We start from the raw sequence: 13,450 nt of genomic DNA, 5'->3' as shown, positions 1-13,450 counted from the left end.
TCTCACCAAACGAGTATTTCGATCGTGTAGTTGAATTTTAGAAAGTCTTACAAGTGCGATCCTGATTGATTCCCACGCAGGCTGGGAGCCTCGCTGTGTCGGCTCTGCGTGCGACGTGCCCGCTGCCGTTACCTGGGCACGTTGTGCTCCCAGGTTTCATGCCGTTCCTGAGGCAGTCTTACAAAGCCAGTAATAAAAACAAGTTCTGAGATATATTTAGCGAAAATAAATATGAATTACCAACTATGCAGTTCAGTAATGCATTAAGAGCTTTTGTCCCATGCCATAAAGAGTAGCTTTGCAAGAAGCAAATGTTTTGTAAGAAGAAAAGCTTTGGTTTCGGGAGCGTGATTCAGTACCCATAAAGCTCAGCAGAGACACTTGTGCTGACTTCATCGATGGTAAGATTAGGACCATGCTACGGATATTTTCAATATGAGTACGTTAAAACAAATTGTGGCCCCTGTTCTTTTGGGTGCAGTGCCGTTAAAGCCTCCTTGAATCACATGGAGGAAAATTAGGCTTAAACCTGTGCTGAACTGCCAACCTAGCTTTAAGATAATGTTGGAAATGCCATGGTTTAACTGGAAAAGGTAAGAATTAAAACAACAACAGGAACAGGAGACGTCCGCTGCCGTAGCCAGCTGTGGTGCGGTCCAGGACCGGCGTCACATTATTTTGCTGTGAGCAGCATGACTCCCGTTAGCACGGGTCATTAACATCCATGCGCTGTGTAATGGAATGATGAGAGCCGATGGGTCTGCTGAGGCACAGAGTAAACATTTACAAAGAACAGTTTTGCCCTGAAAATCTGTCCTATCCCTTTCAACCGGGCCATGAACATCCGTAATGTATCTGCTCCCTCTCCTGAGGTCTGTTTTGGCCACAAGCAAGTAGAGGAGGGAGCTAGCAACAGTGATCTGTCTGTGTGGTATGGGGTAAAAAAAGAAATAGCCTTTAAATGCTGTTTGCTAGAAATAACAAAGGTGGAAAAGTTAGTTGTCCGTTCCAGGAAGAATCTACTATCTAATCTGATTTGACTCCTGGTGCGTGCCTGGGGACGGTGGTTTCTGCTGGAGGTGAGGCACAGTCCCTCAGTTATGTGATGGGGAATTTCCCATTCTCTTCCTCAGGTGCTGAAGCAACAGGGTAAAAATGCCAATTCAGACATGCCGGGTGACGGAGCTGTCCATTATAACCACTCCCAGTTCAGCCAGGCTGGTTGTAACCATTCCCAGTTTGGCCAGAGCTGCTGCGGGACTTGGCCTCCCTGAGCTGCCCTTGCCCGGGCGCAGAGGAGAGAGAACAAACGTTCCTGGCGGGCTGAAGCGGATCTTGCCCCGAAACTGCGGCAGGCGGGGAGCTGCACCCCCCCAGCCCCGGCTCCGGGCCGTTCGTCGGCCGAGCCCTCGAGCCAGGACAGGACCGACCCCGGAGCGGGAGCTGTGCCCACCACGGTCCTTCTGCTCTGCTCCTGGGGATGCTCGTCCGTTCCCGAAGCGGAGCTCGGCAGGGCGGCGGTGGGGAGCAGCAAGCTGGCGGTGGGTACGGGGAGCCCCCGGACCCCCCCAGCGCAGAGGGACACGGGGGAGCCCCAGCCCCGGCGAGCAGAGCCTCGGGCACGCCAGCATCCCCTCGGGATTCCATCCGCAGGGATGCAAATCGGCGTCTGCTCGTCAGGGATGCAAATCAGGGTGGTGTGTCGCTTGTTGGAGAATCTTCAGCTTTTTGAACCTTCCACTCATGTGCTGTCGTCCTCCTTCGTCCTTGTAACGTCCTGGCTGCAGTCAGATTGAGACGTAGGTTGCTTGTGTTTGTAAGCGACAGTAAAATGCATCTGCACTGAAATAATCTTAAAAATGGACAGATGTTCTCAAAACGCACGACTTGCTAGTCAGGGCTCCTTGGCTCTAACTATAATCAGAAACTTCGTAGAAGAGATCGCTTTTATCCTTCCCCTCCTCAGTGTTGTTTTATGGTAAAATTTGCCTAAACTTCATCACAAAATGCACAGAGCGTGGGTGGGTGGGCTTAGGTTCATGTTTAGCCCAGGTTATGTTGAGTTCATACTGAAGACTTACGTTGCATCCTGACATTAAACTCAATCCACAGAGTTTATTTGTATTCCAAATCCATCTATTGCAAAGACTGCTTTTTATGAGCATGAAGAACTGGAAAGCATGAATATTTATTCCTTAAAGGTTATGATTGCCTTAAATCATTCAAGCTTATTTGGTGAGCATCAGATATAATTAAACTAAGCAGTTGAACTTGATCTGCATGTATGAAATAATATATATATGTGTGTGTATATATATGTATATGCTTGACTCCAGTATGGATGGAAGCTGTGAGCTAATTGCTTCCATCACATCAAAAGACGCATTGATAATTTTATTGTTCCTGGATGTGATAATAAATAACACAAAGAAGCAGTTGAAATTATATACTGGAAAGTCATGTTTCAACACGCAGTGTATGCTGTGGTAACAAAATGGGCAGAGCTCATCTCAAGTGGTACATGTCTAACTACAGGAAATAATTAAGCAGGTTATGAAAATTATTCCAAGTTTGGGTGTGGAGAATTGCTGTGTACTGAAATTCGTAGGCATACCTTAATGTGAGCTTACACCTGCTGTCCCTATAAACCTCAGAATTTGGAAAATGTGGAGCTGCGTGAGACCTTCAGCAGCAGGAGGGGACCCGGGCTGAGCCCGTTTGGTGGCACAGATTCACATCTGTAGGCGTGAACCTTTCCCCCTTCCTTTGCAAATTTAAAGGTGGAAAAGGACAAGCCAGAGATTCCCGGCCATGCTCATCTCCAGTATTCTTTGATTTGTTGTATCTTTAAAGGTGGTCATTTTGGCAGGAATTCAGAATAGCTGCATAGGCTTTTCTGGGTATGTTGTAGATAGCAAGGCAGCCATGTGCACATACCTCACCAGAATCAGGAGACACCGGATGATGAAATACCATTTTAATCTGTCTCTGATGACTCTGGAAGTGGTAGGTTTGTTGTCATTAAAAGTAATTTGAAAAGCCAAAGAAAATCAAACAACTCTTGTTCTATAAAATATTATTCATGGAATTAATTGTGTAGTAATGTACATCTAAGTTACAGCTGGCAATCCTAGCTTAAGAAATGGTCTCCAAGGATATGGAAACCAGAATTTCGGCCCATTCATGCGTGTGTCCTGTTGGGATCTCCATAAAACTGGAGGGGCTGTTGTGAGTCTGCTGTTGCATGGATTGCTCCGTATAATCAGAGGCACCTTAGACTTCAGTGTTGGAATTGATGGTTCCGCAGCATTTCTTTATATCCAGGGAGCTCATCAAAGTTAATAGTTTTGCCAGGGGCTTTGACAGAAGCAGAAAAAAAGAAACCGTCGTTGCCTGAGGTCTGAACATCGTCTCGAGCTGGAAAATGGTTCACTGTCTTGTTAGAGATGGCCAAGTTACAAGTGCCTCCAGTTACATTATTGTGCTGTAGGTAGCACAACAAACATCACACTGACCTGTTCCTCTTCTGTAAATGCTTTATTTATCATTCTTTCTTCAAAGCAAGTATGGATTAAATTTATCATAGTACCTTGCAGGGTAATTTCTTTATTGTGCTACTGATCATGTCTTGCAGGAATTTCTCTTATCCTGACTTAAATGGTGAGGAAAAAAAAAAAAAGAGAAATAATAAAATGTTTCCTTTTCTGGTGTTTTTCCTGAAGCCACTTGCAATTCGTCTTCCCCGTGCCCCCCAGGTAGCCCGTGCTGCCTTAGCGGGGGTCGTTGGCAGCAGCCGGTTCTGCCATCGCGGGAGGAGAGCACCGTGAGAATGGCACGGGGCTGCTTTCTTGGGACACTTAGTGGATCACAGAGGTCTTGCTGTTGCGGTCTGCCCCTCTCCCCCGCTCCGTTGATGTTAACTGTCTAGGATCATCTCTTGGTACCTGTTTTGCTTTGTTCTAGACCGCCACAAGTTTGTGGAGGTCTCTCGCTCAGCAGGTCAGACGAGGCATCATACCCGGGCATACACGTACACAGCATGGATTAAGAAAATCCATACTTCATGTGTAGATACTTACATGTGCCCTGAGACATGTAGTCTTCTCCGTTGTCTGTCCTGTACAGGACAGGCTCCACTCGGCCTGGGAGGATAAAATAGTGTTGGCACCGTCCTCTTGTTCCCTCTTTTCTGCCCCTTTCACTAGCTGGCTGGCATGACAGTGGCTTGCTAATTAATCCTTGGCCTAGGAGGGATGTACGCCAGGCGTGGGTGAAGGCTGAAGGGTGGGAGGAAGCCCGTAAAAACATTAAATGTGCTTCTTACGTTCTTGTGATTTCACAAAATATACTCGTAGGGATGTGATATGCTGTTGCGCAATAGCTGCGGGGCCGTCGGTGCGTGCGGGTGTATGTGCACATGAGAATGTTCCTGGGTGTATGGGGCAAATGGTGTTTGTTTGCAAAGTACTCATCTAAGGTGACTTTTCAGTTGTCTCGAGGCCTGATCGTGTGGCCGCAAAGCCCAAAGTTGAGGGGTTGCCCTGCATAGCGCTGCCAGCCCTTGAGGAGAGGCGATGCTGTGCTCGTGCATCGCTCTGAGTCGTGAGGGTTCGGAGGTCCCCTGAGGGGAGGAGGTGACGGGGGAGGTTAATGGGGGGATCCCCCCCCAGCTGATTGGGACTTATCATCCTTTTCCACTTGTTCATATGGAAAAATTGCAATTGTCCTCCCAGGTGTTCCATTCAGCACATTTGGAAACACATTTCTTTTTTCCTTGCTGGATGGGGATCATGGTTTTCTGAGGTGTTTCATTTGCATTTAAAGTTAATAAATCACCCATTACCAGGTAATGTCTGTAAGATACCCTGGCTAATAGCAAGTTGGTATCAGGCAAATGTGTTATTGAGCATTCGATGAACTTGACATTCTGGCCCCAACTCCTAAAGCTTCATGAAGCTCCTACTTTTGCCAATAAATAATGTCAGGAAAAGCTTTACTTTTCCCTGGGTGGTTCTTTAGTCATGTTCACCCTTTATAGGAATGTGAATTTCCGGTTTTATAAAATGTTATTTCTTTCATAAGATTTATTATTTTATATCCATTTCTGTTGTTGTAAAAGATTACTGAAAAATTGGAATTTGGTTGTAGGGTTCGGCGTTGGGAAGATCTCGCGATGTCACGGAAAGTTAGAGGGTTAGTCGCAGCCTTATGATGTGTCTGTAATCCCGCCTACCCTTGTTAGTATAAAAGGAATTGACGGCGCAATAAAAGGCAGAAGTTGGCGCTCACACTGTGTGTGTTATCTGTCTCTTTCTCTGGTCTGGGGGTGATCAGTGATCTAATCGTGGCACCTTGATATGTGGCGAACGCTACATTTGGTTAAAATTAGGTACCATGTTTTAAATTCTCCTTTGCTTGTTATAAGGGTGAATCGCACAAGTCTGGTGATAGCCTGAATCCCAGTCTGCTTCAGGAACACATACTTGATGATATGAGGAAGTGCATTAAAATGACAGCTTTGAAAACATGCTGGCTAGGAACGAAAATAGCCCCGCGGTTGTTGGAATTGTATTTCTTGTAGAGAATGTCACCAAGTCTGGGCAGAAGACATGGGCCTTCCCTGTTTCAGTAGTAATTGTGGACTTTTTGCTTCCCATTGGGCGAAAGCAGATGTTTGACATTGCTTGGACCACCAGGAAACCCTTTAAAATGGCACTGTTGTCTTCGGTTTGCACCAGAGACCTTTGTACATTACGGAAACCTCTGGGCTGAGGGTGAAGTCCCAAACAGACGGATGTGCTGCCGAGCAGTCTCTGAGTGCTGTAAACGGGGTCTTCTTCAGGCTTCTGTAGTCCCAATTTATACTTTCTTCTTCATTTGAACAATCTACTGCAAAATACTCGGATTTATCTTTTCTTGGAAAGTTCACGGCTTCCACCACTGTAGCCTGGTCATTGGGTGGGAGACAAGGGTGTGGAGGAGGAAAAATTACCATGGATTTCATGATGCGTATTTTATTTTACTCATACAGGTAACTCAGATTACATTCGATAGAATGTATGTCTTGTCTAACAGCAAAATGCATGCTTCATTAGCATAATTAGCATAATCATTATTATTGTTGCTAAAATACTGCCCTTTTGAATGCGCCATGCCCTTTCCAGTGCCTGTAGCCGGGGTGCTTCATGCAGCTCTGGCTGCAGAACGGGATGGTCCCACTGCCCCGGCTGGGACGGCTGTGCTGATCCACGGCTCAAAGCAATGAGAAAATACCCTCTTAGGTTATCGCCCAGACGAAACCCAAGACTCCGGTTTTGAGGAAGAAAAAGTGTCCTTTTTAATGATAAAATGTTGCTATAGTCGCATTCAGAAAAGCCACCAGTGTGCCTATGTTGGTGAGAGTTATGTTTAATAATCTGCTGTGGCACCTGGAATTGGAGAAACAAAAATCAATGATGAGGTTTATAGCGTGCAAGTGAGTTTTTATAAGAGTGAAGGTTTCAGAAATGACCTGTATTACACTGAAATGCAGAGAACTTGTGATGAGAAGTGTTTGACGGCACAAGAATAGTTAGTGAAATGAAAGGGCAGTAAATTCTGCAGCTTGGGTTGTGCTTGGGACATACAATGCTATTCCCAGAGCCTGCCTTAAACCAGGGATATGTCCCTACTGCCAGGTTAGTTTTGAAATGGTGGCTTCTAAACAGGCTATGGAGACTGCTGATGGGACACCTGAATTTACACTGAAATGAGGTGATGTGGTATGGGGTCTTCCAGTTTCTGAAAAAAGGTTGTGTCTGAATGTACAGTTAATGGGAAACTGATGCTCAAAGTTTGACCTCAAGTTCAGCAATAGCCACAAATTCTCAAGGATTAGGTAGCCTGTTTTAATTAATATAGTTTTAGCAGCAGACCTGGATTACTACTTTATCATGAATAACGTATGTGGGCAATTTAGTCATTTTCCGTTTTGCGAATTGTCTGAGCAGACTGTGATTCCTTTGGATAAAGCTTCTGTTTTAAGTTATCAGCTATTTCCCATGGTTAGAGTGGGAGACAAAGAGTTTGTGATGAATAGCAGTAGAAACTGGAGGTGTGTTATTTAGTCTTAAAGAAGAAAACTGATCTTGCTGTAATCTGTTCTGAAAGCATTAATATATCCTTGCAAATTCTTAATTTGAGGGCCACAGTTTTATTAATTTAAAATTTCCACTTATTTGCTGAGAATCAGTGGATGTCATGGCCAGACTAGACCAGTAATTCAACTAAACACAAAACCTATTGTTTTAACCATGCAAGTGGGTATAGGGAGAAATGATTAGTAAGAGGTTAAAAGAGCGTTCTGCGAAATACAGCTGGAAAAAAGGTGAGGTTTTTAAAGGCATTTTTGTTTACTGGGAAGAAAAAAGGTTTCCTTATGGTTTGAATGCAGGTTCTGCCTCCAGAATGGATGCTCATGTGGGTCCTTTGATGCCGACGCAAGTCACCCGGGTAACTGCTGTGTCTGCACCGGCGGTGACCTTCATGGCAACCAACTTGATGGATCAGACATTGTCAGGTATGTTTATGTTTCTGTATACTGATTATATTACTGAAGTATATGTTGTATATTTGTGTACTTCCAACCAAACCGTGCTTTTTCCATACTGCATAGAAACTGGGGACCCTTAAAAAATCGGCTCAAACTTGATGACATTTGCTTTAGCTAATTATGATCGTATTCAGAGTGTTTCGGATCCTGTTTACTCAGTCTGGCAACTGGCAGTAGCTTTGCATTTGATGATACAAAAGGCAAGTTTCTGAAACGTCCTTGGGCTTTTCATTTCCCATGCCAGTGGTATTCACGAGCATTACAATGATAATGTGGTTATCTTTTGGATAGTTGCTCCATGAAGCCTCGTTGGCTGAAGCCTCCTAGGATGCTTTGTGCTGTACTGTGTGATAAAACTGGTTTGTTCACCGTCATGTAAATGTCTGTGTATTGTTGTGAGAGAAGGGGCGATGCTCTTTCCCAAAGGCTGGAGGAAGTCTTGCGGCTTTGTTCAGATTCACATATAGGTGTCAGAAATCGCAACCAAAAAGCGATCAGATTTTGTTCGGAAATTGGGAACATCTTTCCGAATTATGTGAAATCCCTTGTGCAGTGCTGTTGTTGGGAAGCCAGGAGCTCTGGGAGTGGAGGTGAGATGCTGCGATGGGGCTGGCGGCACCGTGGGGTCCTGAACGCGCCTTCCCAGCCGTGTTCCAGGGAAAGACCCGGTGTTTATCAGGGATTGCTAGGTATCAGTCCAGGCATAATTTATCTGACCCTTCACACCCAGGGATTAGCATGGTTGTGGAGGCATTGGGGAGTTAGAAATGAATGTATTGTACTGTGTATGCTCATGTACAGGTTTTGGTATAGAAGGTTTCACTTGTCCGGCTAAGCCGTTTCCTTCGTGGGTACCTCAGGCTCACCGGCTGTACTCACGGCTAAGATAAAATTTTCGTAAAATACTTTGTGGTCAGGTGTGCTAGGCAAATCCATAAGTGGAGCTGGAGGCTCCCTTTGAAGCAGGTCTGCCTGGTTTCAGCTGGGATGTAGTTAACTGTCTTCCTAGTAGCTGGTACAGTGCTATGTTTAGAGTTCAGTATGTGAAGAATGTTGGTAACACTGATGTTTTCAGTTGTTGCTCAGTAGTGTTTAGACTATAGTCAAGGATTTTTCAGCTTCTCAGGCCCAGCCAGGGCACCTGACCCAAACTGGCCAACAGTGTATTCCATACCATGGGACGTCCCATCTAGTTTAGGAACTGGGAAGTGGGGGGCAGGGAATCGCCGCTCGGGGACTGGCTGGGTGTCGGTCGGCGGGTGGTGAGCAATTGCCCTGCGCATCATTTGTACATTCCAATCCTTTTATTACTACTGTTGTCATTTTATTAGTGTTATCGTTATCATTATTAGTTTCTTCTTTTCTGTTGTATTAAACCGTTCTTATCTCAACCCACGAGTTTTACTTCTTTTCCTGATTTTCTCCCCCATCCCACTGGATGGGGGGGAGTGAGTGAGCGGCTGCGTGGTGCTTAGTTGCTGGCTGGGGTTAAACCACGACACCTTGTCAGAAGCAAGTGAGACGGAGGAAATATTAAAACTGTTCAAAGAATGCAGGGACAGAAAGATGAAGATCTGTGCAGGGGTCATACTGATCTGCAGTTTGTTGCTTGTTGAAAGCTGAAATCATGGTTTCTAATACATTTCATATCAAATGTATTTCATAATCTTCTTATTGGAAGACTTGAAAACACAAGCACTCCTGATTTTATCCATCATGCTGAATAAGGATTTAACTGTATAAAGCCTTTTGATGACTAGATGACTTGTGATGACAAGCCAGCGTGACATTTGGTCAATAGGTTGCCTAAATCAAGTGGCTATACTGTTGGGAGGCCATCGCTTTGGAAGAGCAATCATTTCATTTTTATATGCATACAAGTGACGTAAATACAATAAACATTATATTTTTGTTTCCAGCTTTCTGTTAAAAAATACCTTCTTCTTCCTCCTTTTGTCACCTTTGATTTGCTGCCAGTTGCATTTAAGAGAAAAATGGTAATTCACTCCAGTATAGTATGGATTTTTCTTTAACGTCTTTGAGGAGATCACGCTCTTTCCTATAGGGTGCTACAAACTGTCGTTATCTCCAGTGGAAAAACAAGCAAATGACAGTAATAGAGGTGTTTTCACACATCAGCCTCAAAGTTCTACAGAAAAGCAAACATGTGCTTTAGGAAGCTGTTAGGAGATGCTAACATGTACGTGTGGTACGTGGAGCGCTTTAACATACGTATACAGGCCTGTGCCACCATGCTTTACTGCCGGTACATACAGTGGCAGTATTAAGCCAAGATGCAGACTTTATATGGCATTACAGACATGCTTTCATTTTGCAATATAGATAAGCCTTTCTCTGATTTGGTTTCTAAAGAGAAAATTGGGTGTTCAGTGAGGCTTGGCACGGCTGGATTTTGCTCATGACAACACAAAATCCATCTTTCTCTGAAGACAAAATTAATAAAATTTTCTGTATTTCTGGAGCAGAAGGAGTAATTTTTGCAACAGTACTGGCTCCTAGCAGGCATTTGTTTTTGTATTGGAAGCTGGAAAAGTCCAGTCTCGAGTACACATCCAACTTTTTTGTGTTACAGTAGGTACAAGAGCGGTGGAACCGTAACTACCACCCTCACAGAGCTCTGCATCATTTCATAGATATGCAGAGCTCAGACCGTTAAGTGCCTTGAAGATCAGGGCTGAGATCTTGAACTTGATATTTAAAAAGAATCACATGTAAAGAGCAGAGGAAGGAAGGTTGGCAAGAGTCAGCGAAGGTCTTTGACTCAGAGCCCAGCTTAGCCTGGGCCAGCCTTACAGAGGTGCAGAAACAGCTGGAGAGAGAAGCTGAGAGATGGTACAGCAGCTTAAATGGGGGGAGAAAAGCAAAACCAGGTAGAAATACCCTGCCGATGAGTGTGCAGCTGCCTTGTGCCCGGGGAGGGAGGAGGTGAATGATCGGGGACCCCGTGCTGTGCCCGGTTGGTGGGAGCCGATGCTGCTCTGTGGGCAGCGATGCTCGTAGTGATGCTCGTAGCGATGCTCCTGCCTGTGCAGCCATATGGGAAGCGAATGCACGGAGCCGGTCTGGGAGGTGGGGACGGTACGCTGCCCACCCTGCATGGTGTCCGAGGGAATATGCTGGTACGGGTTTTTCAGCTTTTCCTTCTTTAACAAAAAACCCTATATTCAGGTTAGTGGCAGATAGCACCTATTGGGCAGTGTTGGCTGTGTGCCTCAGAAGTCCAACAACAAAATGAGTTTGTCTTTGAACTCTGCATCAGGCATATAGCCCATGTTATGGTGCAGTAGTCAAAGAATTTGTCCTTGTTGTTCTACTGTTGCTGTTACAAATCTCCACAAAAATAAAGGGGTGAGTGGGAAGAGATTGCTGCAGAAGGAAAAAAGCACTGCTCAAGAGACTCATTCTAAGAGGAGAGACAGAGCGTTTAGCAGGGCACTGCAAAACTGGTCAAAGCCAAAAATAGACACAAATTAAAGGGTGAAATACAGTGTGCAGGCAGGAGCAGGAGCAGGATCTGTTTCCCTGAAACAGCGATGATGGCTGAAGGTGGGATCCCCGCCTGCGGGAGCAGGGCATGGACCGTAGCTGGCACTGAAATCCCATGCTGGGCTCAAGCAGGAACCAACAGAGGACGGCTTGGGAATCAGTCGGATATGGGTTTTAGGCTAATTTCAAAATACAAAAGCAATAAGGTTGTGGGGAGAGACAGACCTGACCTGCAGAGATGCTGGTGGGATAATAAAGAACTGAGTGTTTGGATGTGTGCGCTTGAAGTAAATTCAATTCTCAGAAACATTTAGAATCAAAATTTTAAACTTCTTTTGAGATTAATAGAGGTTTGGCCTCTAAATACATTTGCAAAACAAAATTTTGTTATCTCTTGTCCATAGCTTCTTGTGGTATGAATCAATCTTCCCTCTTGCACTCCCTCTCTAATTCTGCTTTTAATAAGATGTTTATGATCATACACCTTACATCCTCTGTGATATACCCAAGATAGTTTTGGTATTTCACCTTTACTTTTCATACTGTGAATTATTCATGTCTCTCTACCTGCCGTGGAGCCTCAGAGAAGTCTCTTTAATCAGATATCTTTATCCTCCCGTCTCTGGCGCATCCTTCGGCAGCATTACAGCAAGTGCGGGAACACATCATTAGTAATTACGCAGCTAAGTTTAGGGGCGAAAAAAGGTGCGTGATTATGTCGGAAATATGTCGCGGTAGCTCAATTGTCAGGCTGCAGTTTATTCCATGCACTTAAGTTAAAAAGGGCCTCGCTTTTCGGGAGCTCGGCGTCCCTCCTTAGCGCAGCGAGCCCGAGCCCGGGGAGCGCTCCCTGCCCCGAGGTCAGCCGGCGGCTCCCGAGCTCGACAGGGGGAACACGAGCTTGAATTATTTTTCTCTTGACATTATACTTGGGGAAAAAAGGTCACAATGTTCAACGATAAGCCATAAAAATAAATGACTCCTGACGTGCACAGTGACTTTCAGGACTTTCTTTTGTTATTTTATTTTAATTTTTTTTTATTTCCATCTTAATTTATATGTGCTGACTGTCCAAAATTTCATGGAAGTATATTTCACATGTGAATGCCTAATGAACTGCGTGCTGCAGAAGTTCACCTACGTGTGCTGCACCAGTGATGCTGTATTTCAAGCAAAAGCTACAGCACCCAAGTCACTCCCTGGGGCTTCACCTTTCCTGTTCGGATGCTGTGAAGGAGCTTTTCAAAGGAGGAAAAAAAAGAGAGGTTGCCTCAGGCGTTGGCAGTGTCTCTGTGCCGAAGACACGTAAGGTTCAAAAAGGAGTTAGAATGGCTGCCCGTGCACGAGAGCCTCCCCGCACCGGTACGTCCGTGCTCCGTACTTCAAGCCAATCTTCAGTTATTAAAGGGCAGGGTAAGAGCAGCCACGACAAAAGCAATTACGCCGTATGTCATAGATTCCTTCACAGCAAACCCGAGCTCCCAGAACTGCACAAGTGTGGTTTAGGCTCTCTCTCCTATTTCATTTCTTCAGCAACGGCTGTGGGAAACTCCTCTGCCAAATTTCACTTGTGCAACAGTTTGTTTAAATCTGCCAATTGACATTTATGTGTTTGTATTAATGTTTGTAATGATTAATTAAAAGTTGACATCAGCTAGGTAAATGTGTTTTCTTGTTCCTCATGCATGTGTGCATGTGCATATACATGAATGAAAAATCTTAGCTACTTCTTAAACCAACGTGATAATGAAGACTATAAAAGAATCTGAATTCTAATAATAATAAAAAGCTTTTTTTCTAGGGTTAGAGAAACAGATAAAAAGAGAAAGAAGCAGAGCAGGAAGAGGGGTTGATGTGATTTCCCTATTAAAAGGAAAGATAAATTCCAGGTCCATTAAGCATCGTTTCCCAAGCATGTTGCTCCATGTTTGAGTGACAGAATCCGAACAGCAATTTGTTTGTGGCTGTTTCATCAGCAGCTAATTGGCCTTCCAGAGTTGTTGCCTTGGGGATTATTTCATGGCAAGAGCAGAAGAGTGGAGAGCTGGAAATGCCAAGAAGTACCATGCCACTCAGCAGCGTTGCCCTCGAAGGCTCCCAGCGCATGGTCGGCCGCGGTGCCCGGAGCCCAGCACCAGCTGTGTGCCTGCAGAATGTGGCCAGCGCCAGCTGTGCGCCTGCAAAAGCCATCCCAAACCTGGGCTGTTCCAGCTGCACTTCAAATTGCCGCCAAATCAGTGCTTTGCACGGGAACGTTTGCTGCAGAGTGGGATGTCTCAAGGTTCCTTTCATCCTCTACAAACATATTTCCAGAAGGGAGGCTAATATTTTGGCTGAAAAATTCCTCGTCAG

General features: G+C 45.0%; 1 protein-coding gene across 3 annotated transcripts in view; it reads left to right on the top strand.

Moving 5' to 3' along the window:
• TCERG1L (transcription elongation regulator 1 like) overlaps positions 1-13,450 on the top strand; it is a 94,071-nt gene that overhangs the window by 48,326 nt on the left and 32,295 nt on the right. For all 3 annotated transcript variants that reach the window (XM_069797264.1, XM_069797263.1, XM_069797262.1), the window contains one exon: positions 7,433-7,558. In XM_069797264.1, coding sequence (XP_069653365.1) covers positions 7,433-7,558 — 126 coding nt within the window. The remainder of the gene's footprint in view (positions 1-7,432; positions 7,559-13,450) is intronic.

This window comes from Haliaeetus albicilla, chromosome 11, assembly GCF_947461875.1.
Source record: "Haliaeetus albicilla chromosome 11, bHalAlb1.1, whole genome shotgun sequence".
NCBI classification, from domain to species: Eukaryota; Metazoa; Chordata; class Aves; order Accipitriformes; family Accipitridae; genus Haliaeetus; species Haliaeetus albicilla.
Note: the sequence above shows the minus strand (reverse complement) of the source record. Positions and strands in the feature narration are given on the sequence as shown.